The sequence below is a fragment of the Panthera uncia genome (genome assembly GCF_023721935.1).
Source record: "Panthera uncia isolate 11264 chromosome A3 unlocalized genomic scaffold, Puncia_PCG_1.0 HiC_scaffold_11, whole genome shotgun sequence".
Taxonomy (NCBI): domain Eukaryota; kingdom Metazoa; phylum Chordata; class Mammalia; order Carnivora; family Felidae; genus Panthera; species Panthera uncia.
The window spans coordinates 21,257,063-21,271,855 of record NW_026057578.1 but is presented as its reverse complement, the minus strand read 5'-3'; the positions used below and the strand labels follow the sequence as shown (position 1 = coordinate 21,271,855).

Here is a 14,793-nt window from a genome sequence, read left to right as displayed (position 1 = left end):
GGTCGGAAAGGGGTCAGGCTACCACGGGGAGTGGCGGCTAGGCTCTGCTCAGGCCCTCCCTCAAAGGCCTTCACTCCCTCCCCCTTCTTCCTCCACCCTTCATTCCATCAAAAAGCATGAAAAAAACAAAGCCTCATAGAGAAAACCAGCTCATCAGTCTGTCCTCTTTGATTTTAATTTTGTTTTTCAGTTTGGGTTGCTTCCTTTTTTTTTTAACATACTAATTAGATGCAAGCTTTTTCTTTGATTTTATGGCCTACATATTTCCTAAGTTTTGCTGGCAGGATGACAGCTGATGTATCCCTTGAGGTCTCAGGAAAACGCTGATGAGGCAAGCCCAGCAGGGGACTTTTCCCCTTGTATCTCAGTCCCTTTCTCATGATTTTCCTCCCTCCTTTTCTATTGGGGGTGCCAAGAGAGCTGGGAATAATTGATGGCTCATTAAAGTCCCTCTTTCTGCAGACTGCTTACTCGGCGCTCCCGAAGTCCAGCTTTGCCTGGAGCTGGCAGCGGTTCCGGGCCCAAGGACTGTGGTGCCCACATAGGAGATGATGGTCTCCTTGCTGAAGAAGGGCAGGCCACACCATGTACTCTGCCTGGGCGGTGACAGTCTTCCTGCCTTTCGTCTTGTGCCTGGCCCGTGACCAGTGCAGAGCAGGGGCTCAGTTAATGCTTACTGGGGGCACGCGCTGAGGTAGTGCTTCTGGCTTCTTTGTGCTGTTCCAGAAATCCAGGACCACAGTAGGTAGAGTGGTTGCCCCCAAGCACGTCCTCTGTACTCCTGTGTGCCAGGCTTTTCGTGTGTCTTCTCTGGTTCTCACAACTGTCCTAGGAAACGGGATTACAATCTCCATTTTACAGATAAGAAAACCAAGGCTTACGGAGGTTAAGGGACATTACCCGAGTCGCTAGTGATGTTGGAGACTGGATCGAAACTCAGAACTATACACAGTCGGTCTTCCATTTGGCAGAAAGGAAACCTCTAACGTTGTGGATTGCCTGATACAGTCTTACCATCTTTTAAAAAGAAAATTTCGGGGCGCCTGGGTGGCTCAGTCGGTTAAGCGTCCGACTTCAGCTCAGGTCACGATCTCTCGCAGTCCGTGAGTTCGAGCCCCACGTCGGGCTCTGGGCTGATGGCTCAGAGCCTGGAGCCTGCTTCTGATTCTGTGTCTCCCTCTCTCTCTGCCCCTGCCCCGTTCATGCTCTGTCTCTCTCTGTCTCAAAAATAAATAAAACGTTAAAAAAAAAAAATTAAAAAAAAAAATTAATTAATTAATTAATAAATAAATAAAAAGAAAATTTAGGGCGGCTGCCTTTATACAACACCTACTTGGCCTCACAGGGCACTGGGTGGGCTCCTGAGATGAATGAGACCCTTAGTAGGGCCTTTCCCCAGGGGCACACAGTCCTATCACAGGTGAAGAAACTAATCACTACACAAAGCAGAATGAAGTCCGTGCTAAGAGTGTGAATCACGAAGGCACAGTTAATGCTGCTGCACCTTAAAAGGAGCCTAAAGATCCAGAGAGGCTGCACAGAGGAGGCACTTTTTTTTTTTTTTTTTTTGGTGGTAGTGGTAAAGTATTGGTCAGATTTACCATTGCGACCATCACCACCGTCTGTCCACAGAATTGCAAAACTGAAACTCTGTACGCCCTCAGTCCCCATACTCTCCTCCCCCCAGTCTCTGGCAACCACCCTTGTACTTTATGTCCCTATGAAGCTGACTGGCCAAGAAAGGTGGCTTGTGGAAGCACGTGAAGGCCCTCTGTGGGCAGATGCGGCTGTCCATCATCGCGCAGGCATCTCCTTGGATGTGGCCTAGGAACCGTAACCCGGAAATACCTTTTAGTATAAATACTTGTGCCAAGGGTTACCGTGGAAGCTGCGGGCCAAGTCTCTTCAGTGTCATAGTCACTGATGAAAGTTGCCGGAGGACCACGTGGCTGCTGGGCTGCTGTGCCGGGGAGAGCTCAGAGGACTCCTGACTCAAAAACTCTTTCATTGGTGGCAGACAGACGGAGCCCAAGACTTCAAAATGCTTTCAGAAATTGGCTCCTGGCCCTTTGATTTGCTTTTGTTCTTTATGGCTTGAAATCTCCTCTAGAAGCTCCTAAACATGTATTTCCATATTGATTTGGGGCTCTCGGTAGCCTGAGCGTTGTCTGCGATTTTGAAACTGCAGAAGCTGGCAGGATTTCTCTTTTGATGACATGTGGGTGTGTGTGTGACTTGTACCAGGTCATGGCTACTGTGACCACTAGGGCGTTTGGAGTCAGGAGAGAATCCTGGAGAGAGGCCTGCATTTAACCTTCGGCAGCTACTTACTTTCTCCAAGCCACAGTCCTTCGTCTGTGAGATGGAGATAACCTGCCTCAAAAGGTTCTGTGTGGATCAGGAGAGGTACCGTACGTGCAGTGCGGACGTGGGGCTGGCACATGGTACGTGCTTGATAAACGTTAGCTACCTTTACTGTTGCCATCAGTGTGTGAGCCCTGCCAGCGATAAATAGATCTGAGACACACAGACCGGCATGATTCTGTCTGTGTAACTTTGGGTAAGTTAGTAGATAATACGTTTGAGCCTGTTTCCTCTCTGTGAAAAACAAACCTGAAGTGACTGTTGTCCCTCGGGAAGGCTGAAGTTGAACTACAGTCAGGTGCCTGGGACAGAGTACGTGCTCAGCAAATGGAGGCTCCTTCCTTCCAACTTCCTTGGCCTGATCCTTTGACCTGGAGCTCGCAGCAGCCTGGACTCGGGGGCAGGCAGGAAAGCCGGTGGACCAGCACCCAGACCAGACTCCTCAGGGCCTGGTGGCAGGGGGCACTTTTCCAACCAGATGACCCTGTTCACATGATAAGCAAAGGATATGTTTCTTTCTCCTTTAAATGGGTTTCATTTTAATGAAATCCCTGATGTCCCGTTGCCGCAGATAAGTGTTCTCCTCCTAGGGAAGTGTGGCATCAGACCTTCCAAGTTCATCGTCATTAAGGAATGTGTTAGACATGGAGTTTCCTTTCCCAGGTCCTCGTCTGTGGTGATGTCTGTGTCTTCCAGAGTTTTCAGCGTGAAAATATTCTGGGTATCCTTCTTCCCTCCCCTTCCATCTTCCTCCTGCATTTTTTAAGAGATGAGCAGTTAAAGCTTAGGGTTCAGGGGTCTGAACCAGGCTTGTGAGCACGGCCCAGGTCCCTGTCCTGAAGACAGTTCTCCCCATCCGCCAGCCCGGGCCCCTCCCTCTCCCTCTTAACATAAACACAACAGCTTGTATTCCATGTCTGAAGAGTAAACCTGCTGTCTAAAGTTTGCTTTAATATTTATGCGTTCAGCACTGCTGCCTGTTTTTGAGCTCCATCAAAGCCTTTATTATAAGAGCATTTGAAAATGCTGGGGAAGTGGAGAATGGAGTTGATGTGTGCACCCTCTTTCTCACTCTCCCCAGCCGACTCACCCTCTTCTCTCCCGTTCTCCCGCCACTCATAGTTCCCCCTCCATCTAGCATCTTTTTCCCGTACTCACTCTTCCCCTCTTAGACACACGCACACGCACACGCGCACACACACACACACACACACACACACACATGCAAAGAGAACTCTTCCCCAAGACCTCTGGGAGGAATCTGTTCAATATTTATAAACTGCTGCGGCAGCTATAATAACCAGAGGTAGCTGGCACCACCCAGATTTGCTCCAAATAGGATTCTCCTCTGGAAACAAAGAAGGAGTAGGGGTAAGGGGCAGAGGGCGCAGGGCACAGCCGGTGCCGGCTGCCAGTGGCAGTGGAGGAACATGAGGGCCTCGGCAGACCTGGCCCCGGGCCTGGCTCCGTGGCTGGCTTGCTGTGGGACCCTGGCTGACCACCTGCCCTTCAGAGTTGTCCTACATTTCTGAGAGCTCTGCAGTTCTGACATTCTGACCCGCTCCACATCTGGGGCCAATGAGGCCCTTTCCCACAGGACGTGGCGTCTAGAGACGTACCCTTAGGAGGACTTTGTAGCCAGAAGCCCTGTGGGGCTGGACTGCTTTGGAGTACTCACAGAGCAGTGTTTCCCCCAGAGGATGGGGAGCAGCAGGGTGGGATGTTGCTTAGGTAAGAGGATGCCACTTTGGGAACTGGCTCCCCCCAGCTCTTTTGGGTGCCTTTTTCACACACGTTTTGGGTTGAATTTCAGCTTCCCCGCTGTCCCGGACTTGGGGCGTTGCCCCAGTTCTCTAACACGCCTCAGTTTCCTTGTCTGCAAACAGAGATGGCTTCTCTCCCTGCGGGATGGCCGCAAAGGTCAGGCGAGCCGCCGGACGTCCTTGCCCGGCACATGCTGTGTGGGAGACACGCTGCACCTACACTGTTCACAGCCCGTTTCTAGGGAACAGCTACTCCGGTGGTTTCGTCCTTCCCCACAGAGAGTGACGGGAGGCCGGCCGTCTGAGGGGTGCTCTGTGCGCTGCGGTGGCTTGTGCTTTCTGAGGCCTTGGCAGAGGTGGTTCAGCAAGGGCGCTGATACAGACGTTGGTTTCCTTTACCGTGTGGGTCTCTAGAAAGAGATTAGGTCCCTACAGGGAAGCTGGCTTGACTTGGAAAATCACTGCCCCAAAGGGCAGACTGTTTCTCCACTTCCCTCCCTCCTGGGTCTGAGAATACATTAGGAGAGCAAAGTGTTAGTTCAATCCATTAAGACTCCTGCTTCCAGACCATGCCTCTGGGGGTATTAAATGCTGTAATGGTCACTTCTGTCTCTCCTGGGGCAGTGACTAGATCGTTCACACGTGAGTAAGAGATAGCATTTATGTAAAGCCCCGTAGCTAGCTGTCTCCGCAGCCCAGATCCTGCTCTCCCGTCACCCCAGCCCTCTCTTTCAGAGGCCTTAATAGAAGGCATCACAACCATTTGCTAGTGGAGGTGATGGATGCATCTAACGGAAGAGGATGATTTCCAGGGGGAGACACACAGCTGGCACATGTCTGAATCCCAAATCCCGTTTTCCGGCACATGTCCAAAGTAATAAAGAGGAAGGAGGAAAAATGAAGAAGTGGCAGGAGCAGAATTATTCCCCAGCACGGGGGGGGGGGGGGGGGGGGGGGGGGGATGCAGGGGAGGGGTTGCACACTCTCTTGTCTCTCCCCAGTCTTTGTCTGATTTGGATCAGCAGATGTTTTATTATGTAAAAGCTTCGTGCCCAGAGTTGTCTCTTCTACCTGAAACTGCCCAGTCTGGGGAGCAGGGAGCGGGGCAGGGATGCAGGCCGTCACCCTGATCCACCTGCTCCGAGAGCCGCTTTACCGCACCACACGGACAGCAGACTCTGCTGGGCGTTTAGCTAAAAGTAAGGCGCACACACGCCTCTGCCTTCCTGGAACTCCCCACCTAGAGGGAGAGGAGAGCAAGTGCAGGGTGGTCCGGAAGTCAGGCCTGCGATGGGGACCCTGGCCTGAGGACAGGAGCCGGAGGAAGAGATGACCGGGCAGGCTTCGCAGAGAAGGTGGCTCTTAAGACGGGCCTGCAGGGGTGCGTGGGGTTCCACGTGTGACATTGCTGGCTAGAGCCAAGGAGGCTCAGGGAAGGAACGAGTGTGCCTCGAATATCGGTTATTTGCCAAGTACCTTCCCTACATTTTCAGAGGACACCCCCAAGGTCACTTAGGATGGTGCGCCAGAGACGGGTCCAAACCCAGCCCACCACGTCACACCCCCTCCCCGCCGTGGGTCTGCGGGCAAGAAGAGTGCTGTTCTCCCTTCCTCCACATTCTGTGTCCCTGCTCCTGGACACGGGTCACACTACAGGAAGCCCATCCATGCCCCGCACCCCAGTCCCTAAGTTCTACATCGTTTCTGCCTCGTAGCCCCCCTCCTCCTAAAACCAGGGTGACTGTGTAATTTGAGGGGATACTTTTGAACATGAAATAGCTGGGGTAACGGGTAAGTCGGTCACGTGGTGACCTGCCCTGACACTCTGCCTGTGTTCTCTGGACATCTGTCCTCACTGTCATCCTTGTATCCTCCTCCTTCTTGGAGTATTTTCCTTGCCTTCCCGCTCTGACTGAAACCCACCTCTCCCAGGGGTGGGCCCTCTCTGGCACTGGCTGTTTTCTCCCACCGGAGGCATGGGAGGCGCACCTCGAGATCCTTCTTTGTCCCACCAGCCCATTTACCTGAAACCCCCAGCTGTTTGAGCTCATGTCCGGGGACTGCACCTTGACCCCCCCCTTGGTGCAGCGCCTGCTCCCCTCATCCTTCACCACTCTGTCCTACCTCTTGGTGATGTGGGTATCCACATGTCTCTCTAGCACCCCGCTTCCAGCCTGTCTGTGAGTCCCGCTGGGTCACCTTCAGAATGCATGTAAAATCGGAAGACTTCTCACCCCCTCTGTGACCTTCTTGGTCCCAGGCACCATCAAATCACATCTGCCCTTGTGCCCTTCAGGGCATCTCCCACACAGCAGCTGGAGTGAGCCGTCACTCCTTTGCTTACAGCCCTCCCACAGCCCTGGTCACGGGGGGAGGGCCGGAGTCCTTGCAGCGGCCCCCAAGGCCCTGTGGCCTGTGCCTGCCCCTTCCTGTCCCCGGTGCCGAGCTCCGGCCACAGGGACCTCCACACTCACTCCCCACCGGGCCGGGTGAGCTCCCTGCTCAGAGCCTCTTTGCCGCTCGCTCCCAGACGTGCCCACGTGAATTTGTTTCAGGTCTCCGATCGAATCTCCGTGAGGCCTTCTGACAGCCACCCTGTGTCGCTTACTTGTGGGCCGTTTCCCCCACTAGAGAGCAGAGATTTTCGCGTATCTTGATCATTACTTTACCCCCATTGCCTCAAATCATGGTTCTGAGACTTGTGTGCGTTATCATTACCTGGACAGCTTGTTCAGACGGACTCTGCTGGGGCTACTGAGTAGGTCTCGGTTGGCCCCCAGATCTGCGTTTCTGACAAGTTCCTCCACGGTGCTGCCGCTGGTCAGGGCCCACGCTCTGACAAACACTGGCCACGCAGGCGTCCGCTGCCTGTGCACTGAGTGACCACGTGAGTGAGTAAAGGGTGTGGCCGGGGAGGACTGGGAGTCAGCAAAGGTGACTTGGGTTCACTCATCACCTCGAACGCAAGACCGATGAGTTTGGCCAAGGTGCCCCTGGGGCGGCCGTTAGAGGCATTAGAACAGCACGTGCCTCGGCAGGAGCCGGGATCTAGGGAGGGGTGCGGAGGGGCCCAGCCACGACGGAGCGCACCCCTCGGATCCATGCCTAACGCCGCCTTTGTCTCCCCAGAGTACGCGGAGAACATCGGGGACGGCCGGAGCCCGGAGTTCCGGGAGAACGAGCAAAAGCGCATCCTGGGCTTGCTGGAGAACTTCTAGAGACCCCTCGGCCCCATGGGGCAGCATGGACTCTCTCTGGGCCTCCCTCCCAGAAAGTTTTTACACAGCTCGATGTGACTTTTGGACGAATTAAAGCTAGTTTTGGTAGCCCTGGCTGGCATTTTCTGTAGCAGAGCGGTATGCCGGTGCTGTTCACCCGGCACTTTCCAGCAGCCGTCATGGGACACAGCTGAGGAAGGTCAGTGGTTGGCCTCACTCTGCCGGTGAGGGAACTGAGGCTCGGAGAGCAGATCAGGGATAAAGCGGGTCAGCATAAAGCGACTGCGTGGCCGCCGTGAGGCCGCCAGCCTGAAGCTGGGAAGCTGGGGCGGGGGGGGGGGGGGGGGGGGGCGCGTGGACCGGGGACCACTGTGGGGCTGCCGACCCTGACACGAAGAGTGACGGGGAATGCCAGGCACGTGGCTCGTGCAGAAGCGCCCGTGGGGAGGCTTCCGGGGCACAGTGGGGCCAGCCTCGGGGAGCACAGCCCCTGCAGCAGCATTTGGAAGCCCGACCGCACGCCGGCACCACCAGTTGGGAGGGGAGCCTGAACAAATGTCCTCGTCGCCCGCCCCCCCCCCCCCCCCCCGCCCCCGGCCCAGAACGAGGGAATCGGAATCTCGGGTGTGGCCCAAGTGCCGTGTGGTTTTAAGCTCCCGGGCCGTTTGGCGTGTCGGGCTAAGCACCGCTTCCGGAGAGCAAACAGGCCTCAGGTCCGCCGGCGGCTGTGGCAGCTCGGATGCCCGACTCTGCCTGCCTCCGTCCGCGCAGTAGGGGCGGCTCTGCCCATCTGGCGCCGGGAGGATGAACGAAGCCATCTAAGCGATGCTGGCTCCTTTTGTTCTTCCTCACACGGCTGGGGCTTCAGTATCGCCATTTCACCCGTTTCTCGGGTTGTGAGAAAACCAGCCTCCTCTGCGGAAGTCAGCGGTCCGTCAGTGTATTTTAGTCTGTCACACAGTAGAGTCCTCACGAGGGAGGAGGAGGAGGGGGAACAACCAGCTCAGAAAAGCAGTATTTCGCTAAACCAAAGGGTCCGGCCCAGGGTGGCACACCCTGCCGGGGCCTGTGGCCAGCACCGACGGCCAGGCGGCCCGGCTCTGGCTTCTCACTGAACCCCAAGTGCAGGGCTCCAGGCCGCCGCCACCATCTGGCCAGAGCGGGCATATGCCAGGGGAAACGCGGCGCCCTTGCAGGCGGCCGCCTGACAGGGCTCCGAATAAGACGGCACCAGGCAGGCGGTAGAGCGTCGAGCGAGACAACCCCCGCCAGCCTGGCGGGGTGACACGCGGCGCGTCCGTCCTTACCGTGAGGCGGGCGTCCCACCTGAGAGGTGGCGGGCGGCGACCGCAGGTCCTGGCGTAGAGCCAGACTCGCCTTACAGGCTCGTGTCGGGTTTAGGTGTCTGGGTTCTTTTCATTTCCTTTCTCTCTAACGGTGGCGGCTACCGTGAATCGGACACCTGCCGTGTGCCACTTGCTGCGCATCCGGTCTCTTACCGCGGGCCACGTCGTTATCCCCAGTTTACTGAAGCCGAGACGAGGTCCCAGAGAGGGTGAGGGGTGTGTGCAGGACCCTGTGGCCAGTGAGCAGCAGCACCTACGTTCAGAGCAGGGTCTGCCTGAGCCCGCAGTCCGTGCCCTCCCCTCCACCAGGCTCTGCCTGGGAGACCACCACGATCACTGACGGACGGCACTCTTCATCCCGCTGGCGGCATGCGGTGGGATGGATTCGGAGAATAGAGCACGTCCGGGTGTAAACTACAGAATCATGGGCTTTCTGAGCTAAGGACGGTAGTTCAGGGAGCATTAGTCCTTCAACTTTCCTTTGTTTTTCAAATTGTGTTTGTTCTTAGCCAGGTATTGCTCGTACGTGGTACAGAAGTTCCAAATCTAACAAAAAGCTTTGCAGGGAAGAGTCTCCTCTCCCATCTCACGACCCCTGGGCCTCCCTTTCCCAGGGGGCAGCCGCGGTTACCTGGTCGTCCATCCAGAGCAGTTCTGCCCAGCGGTTTCCAGCCGCCTTCTCCCGAAGCTCCAGGTTTCCCACAAGCACATCAGCCGCCAGCATAGAAGGGGGTGGAACCTGGGGGGCTCAGTCAGTTAAGCGTCCCACTTCGGCTCGGATCGTGATCTCATGGTTCGTGGGTTCCAGCCCCACATCGGTCTCTGTGCCGACAGCTCAGAGCCTGGAGCATGCCTCAGATTCTTCCTCCCTCTCTCTGCCCCTCCCCCTCTCGCATTGTCTCTCTCTCTCTCTCTCTCTCTCTCTCTCTCTCTCTCTCCCTCTCTCTCTCTCTCTCTCTCTCTCTCTCTCTCAAAAATAAGCAAACATTAAAAAAATTTTTTTAAGAAGAAGGGAGGGTGGGTAGGGCTCTGGGCCACTCACACTGCTTCACCTACGGTCGCTCCTCTCCCCCTTGCTTCCTGTATGGGGGTGCCTCCTGAGGTCTTGTTAGACAAGTCCCTCTGCTAACAGCAAGTTTGAACTCCTGCTTTCACCTTACAAATGGGGACATGGTCCCCCTCCATCAGTCTGGTGACAGGAGGGCTTGTGGGGAACAAGAGGTATATAACCCCTTAGGATTCAGAAGCGGTTATAGTTCAGAGGTGCAGGGGTCAAGGAGACGGGATGAGGAGCCCTCTTGACCCTCTACTTTCTGATTTTAACAACCCACCACCCAAGGCTTAGAAAAGCTTTGAATGAAAACAAGGTGAAGATCCTCATCACTGACCTTGCCAACCCATTGGCTCCTGGGGTGTGGTCCTACCTCTTGCATCTGCTGAGGCTGAGACCCTGTCTGCCTCACCAAGCAGCCCTACCCCTCCGGAAGGACTTCTCGGGCTTCCAGTAAAGGCCACCCTGGCCCTGCGGTCCTGAACTTGATTCTGTGTCTGCCGGCTGTGGGGGCTTCCAAGCTCTTCCCTTCAGACCAGGCTCCCCATGGCCATCCTTGCACCCATAGCTGAGTGGTACCAGCCCCTCGCGTCCCAGCAGGACAAAACGCCCTTTCCTCTCCAAACATGGCAATAAGGTAGCCCTTAAGCAAAATTAGCCAGAATTTCTTCACAACGGAAGTGAGGATTTCACATACCTCTTCCTTCACAGCTTGCTGCTCTCTTTTAGTGGTTAGCACGCCTGAATTCAGTGGCAGCAAGATGGGCCATGTCTAATTTAAAGAGATTTGCATGCAGGCCGCATTCCTCCTTTATCTGCGGGGGGGAAGTGCTTTGTCAGGGAAGCTGGGAGCCACTCTTCAGTCACCCCCACAGCAGCGCCGGTGCCCAGGTGGCATCTTCTGTCGTTACCAAGAGCATCAGTGTAGTGTCAACAGGGAGACGAGACTCACTTTCCTCAAGGCAAAAACTTCTTGATTAGATTTCCTTACCCAACAGTAGAGGTAAGAGCAGAGCCACATTTTTCAATCTGCCTTCCTCCTTGGTACTCACACAAAGTGGTTGGTGCCTCAGCGGTGGGCCTCCCGTCTTTCTGTGCTGAGGAAAAGGCAAGTGATCTCCAGCCACCTTTTCCTTGATAAGGTGACACGTGCCCTCGGTATAAACTTCAGAAGGTCCGTAAGGGTATCCGGGGTGCGAATCAGCCAGCTGCACCCCCTGGCCCCCAGCGCCCCTCCCCGGAGGCCACCCCCAGCTAAATAGCTAGAATATCCTTTCGGGGACGTGTTTTCAAGTGAGTGAACGTACTTAATACAGAGGGTACTGCCCTGCACCTTGCTTTTCGCTCTGCAGCCACCAAAAGCACACAGCACCCCACCCCCGCCACCCTCGTGGCCCTGCCGAATTTAACCACGCGCACGGACGTTTAGGTGTCTCCGATCTTTGGCTAAGACAGTGCTGCAGTGGACGTCCTTGCAGAGAACGTGGTTCCGCACGTGTGTGCCTTTAAATTCCCAAGCAGAATTGCTAAGTCAGAATGTGTATTTTCCACCGTGATGCGTATTGCCACGCCGCCCGCCCTCCGTGGCCCGCGTGTGCGCGCGTCGCCCCGCACCCTCCCCCACGCAGCGTCAGCCCTCGTGTCTCTCTGCCCCTCCGACGGCAGCGGTGTTTGTTGTCTTCATCTGCCTTTCTCTTCCGAGCGAAGTCATTTAGTGTTTCAGAAGAATGGATTTATTGCGTGTGTGCCGTATCGGCTAATACTCATCCAGCTCTTTCTATGAGCTCAGTACTTCGCTCGAATTAGCTCATCCAACCCTCAGTTCCTCAGGGGCGGGTGCTTTTATCATCAGCCTCATTTCACAGACCCAGAATGACAGGGTCAGTGGCTCACAAAGTGACAGAGCTGGGCTGGGAACGTAAGCAAGCTGGTTCCGAGGCCCACGCTCCTGACCCCGGAGCTGCACGGTGTCCCAACCGACTGGCAGAGAAGGGGCTCAAGCGGGGCTGGGGAGGTGGCTGCGGGTGGCTGGGAAGCCGCCCTGTCCGCGCAGAATGCACTGGAAGCAGAAGCCTTCAGCGCGGCTGTGCAGGAAGCCCCAGAGAATCCGCCCATCGACAGTCTCCTGACTGAAGCCCCATCTCGCTCTCCCTCTCTCTCTCTCTTCCTCTCCATAGAGAGGGTGGGCAGGGGCCCTGCTCCCTGAGCCCCTCACGCCCACATCAGAACAGGTGCTCACCTGCATGGGAGCCTCAGCACAGGTCTGCTGGCTGGGGATGGGCAGCCTTGTGAACATGGCCCTGGCTGCTCTACCATGGGAAGAGGGAAGTCCAAGAAACTTCTGGAAGGTTAGGCTTTCTCTCTGCAGTAATGGGGAGGAGGAGCCGCCTTTAAGCAGCTTGTATAGCAAGGGTCCTTGCTCACCTTCCCCATCTACCCGCCTCCACCTGTCCACTGGGCTTGAACCCCTCCCTCTCCACCCCCCCCAACCCGTGTTAGGTGTCACTGCCTCCTTCCAGTTATCTCCCAGGGCATGTCTGCTGCGCACCTGCTCTGTGCCAGGCCCCGTGCGGGGCGTGGGGGGGGCACACACCCCAGGCTGAAAGGCAGTGTTAACTCCCCACGGTCGCCCAACAGGGCGTCACAAAGGAAGCAGTGGTGAGCTTCAAAAGACGTAAGGGACAGAGCGGGGCCCCAAACATGGCAGGAGGGATCAGGAAAGACCGGACACTGCACCATTATCTGTACCTTGAGTGGCATCCACGGGGGTCTTAGGATGGCCGTGAGTCTCAAAACACAAGAGGTAGAAAGTCATTCGAGGCAGAGGGAAGTGCACAGGCAAAGGGGCGGGGGCCGGATAAAACACGGGAACTTTGGGGACGCCCCGACGACCCTGGGGTCAGCAGGGCACAGGTTCAGTGAGCTCCTGGCTGTGGCAGAACCCAGCAGAGCCATGTGTGTGTTGCTTCTCTGTGCTTTCTGGGAGCTTGGGCTCCTGTCCGGTCACAGAGCTTGTTCCTCGACTTCCTCCAGGCTCTCCCAGTCCTCAGATGCTGGGGAAACCGACCCTGACCCCTGCAGCAAGATCCAGCCTCGCAAGTTTGTTCCAGGGGGTACCCAGGCCCCAGATACGGTGGTAGTAGCTGCTCAATGAGCCAGGCCACCGGGTCTAAGGCAGCGGGAAGGCCGTGGGAGGCCTCCGGAGACGCTTTGCCGACAAGCGGCTTTGCTCTGAAGCTCCAGGGAACAGATGGGAAAAGCCTTCAGAGGTGGGTCTGCGGAAGCCAGGGCCGAGGTCTGGCCACAGCCGAGGAAGGCTCTAGCCTGGCTCCGGCTCCTGGAAATGCTCGGGAACAGAAGGGCAGGACATTGAGCCCCCTGGTGCAGCCTCCATGAGACAAGAGCCTGGCCCCTCCCCGTCTTGGAGTCTCGGCTCTCCTTCATTCCAGGACTGAATGAGAGGGTCTCTGAGACGTCAGCCCGTGGAAATCCACAGCGGCGGCCAGCTCAGGGTACCCAGGTGATCATTCGCCACTCCCCCCCCACCCCATCATTGACTAAACACCCACCATAAGCTATGTGGGGAACAAGACAGACATAGTCCCTGGCCTCAAGGAGCTCCCATCCTCATGGGACAGACCGGAAGACACTAAACACGTAAACAAATGCACAGGCTGAGTACTGGGTGTTATGAAAGAGCAAACACCACGCACAGACTAGCAATGGGGACCACTGGGTGGTCTGAGAAGTCCTCTTTGATGAAGTGCTTTTGAGCTCAGCTCTGAACGCCATCAAGGAGCCCGGTGGCCCGAGCGAGCTAGAAAGAGGGTCTAAGCAGAGGCACGGATGCAAAGGTTTTGAGGCAGAGGGAGCACCATCATTCTCCAGAGAATAGCCAGAAGAGGCCATGGTGGCTGGACCCAGGGGTGAGGCAGGGGCTGCCGGGGGAGAGGGCCAGAGAGGTGGGCAGGGGCCAGATCTTGCAGGGCCCTGAGGACCACGGAGCAGTTTTGGCAAAGAAGGAATGTGATCTGATTTTGAAAAGATCCCTTTGCTTGGTGGAGGGCTCGCGGACAACAACAGCGTGTCAGCAGGGACCGCAGGAGGAGGCTGGTGCAGACACCCAGGGAGGCGGTGCCGGTGCCGTGGACCAGGAGGAAGTGGTCTGTTAGACACGAGATCCGGGGCACACTGAGGCAGAGCAACGGGTCACCTGCCCCAGGAGCCTTTGCCAGCACCGAGGGCTGGGACCGACTTCACGGCCCAACCAGAGTTGGGTGGGGCCGGCAGAGAGAGCTGCTCAGTATATAAATATCTTTAATGAATAAATAGAAGTGCTTTTAGGGCTGGCGGAGTCGTATCATTTCCACCTGCCGTAAAATTTCATTAGAAAGCAGCCGCTGCAGGGGGAGAGGAATGGCTGCAATAAACCTGCCTGCCCACCCCCAGGCCCTGCCTCCACTTGGGGCCTGCTCAGCCCCACTCCCTGGAGAACCCAGACCCAGGCCTTGCTGGGGCCCCGGAGAAGTCTGGTCCCTTCCTGCCCCAGCCCCACAGCGAGAACAGCCAAGAAGCAGCCGTGGGCCGGACCATGTGGCCACTGGAAACCGGGGGCTTCGCTCCCCTTGGGAATCAGACACACAATTCCCGCCTCTGCCTTCAGTCCCTCCCCCCCAGCTACCAGGGCTTCGCCCCCTGCCCACTGATACAGGTCCGATGGGCTTCAGAGGAGGCAGGAATCAACAGTTGGTGACATCCAGGAACAGCAGAGCCGGGGGCGGGGGGCGAGGAGGCAGGGAACGGACCTTGGGTCAGATAGTTTTACAAATGAGAAAACAGAGGCCCTGAGAATGTAGGTGACTGTCCTAAGGTCACGCGGGATCAGCAGATCCAGCCCTCCCGAACCACCGTAGTGTCAGCAACATTATTTAGCACCAACTGAATGCCTGGCTCTGTACCGATCGCTTGGTGGGCACCATTTCATGGACTCCCCGCTACATTCCTGTGATGTGGAGACTAGCACCGTACCATTTTGCAGATGAGAAGACTGA

General features: G+C 56.3%; 1 protein-coding gene across 1 annotated transcript in view; it reads left to right on the top strand.

The window, feature by feature from the left end:
• CTNNBL1 (catenin beta like 1) overlaps nt 1-7,453 on the top strand; it is a 161,402-nt gene extending 153,949 nt beyond the window's left edge. Inside the window, exon 16 of the mRNA XM_049650816.1 lies at nt 7,257-7,453. Within this exon, the coding sequence (XP_049506773.1) occupies nt 7,257-7,345 (89 nt within the window). The 3' untranslated portion in view covers nt 7,346-7,453. The remainder of the gene's footprint in view (nt 1-7,256) is intronic.
• The last annotated feature ends 7,340 nt before the right edge of the window (nt 7,454-14,793 follow it).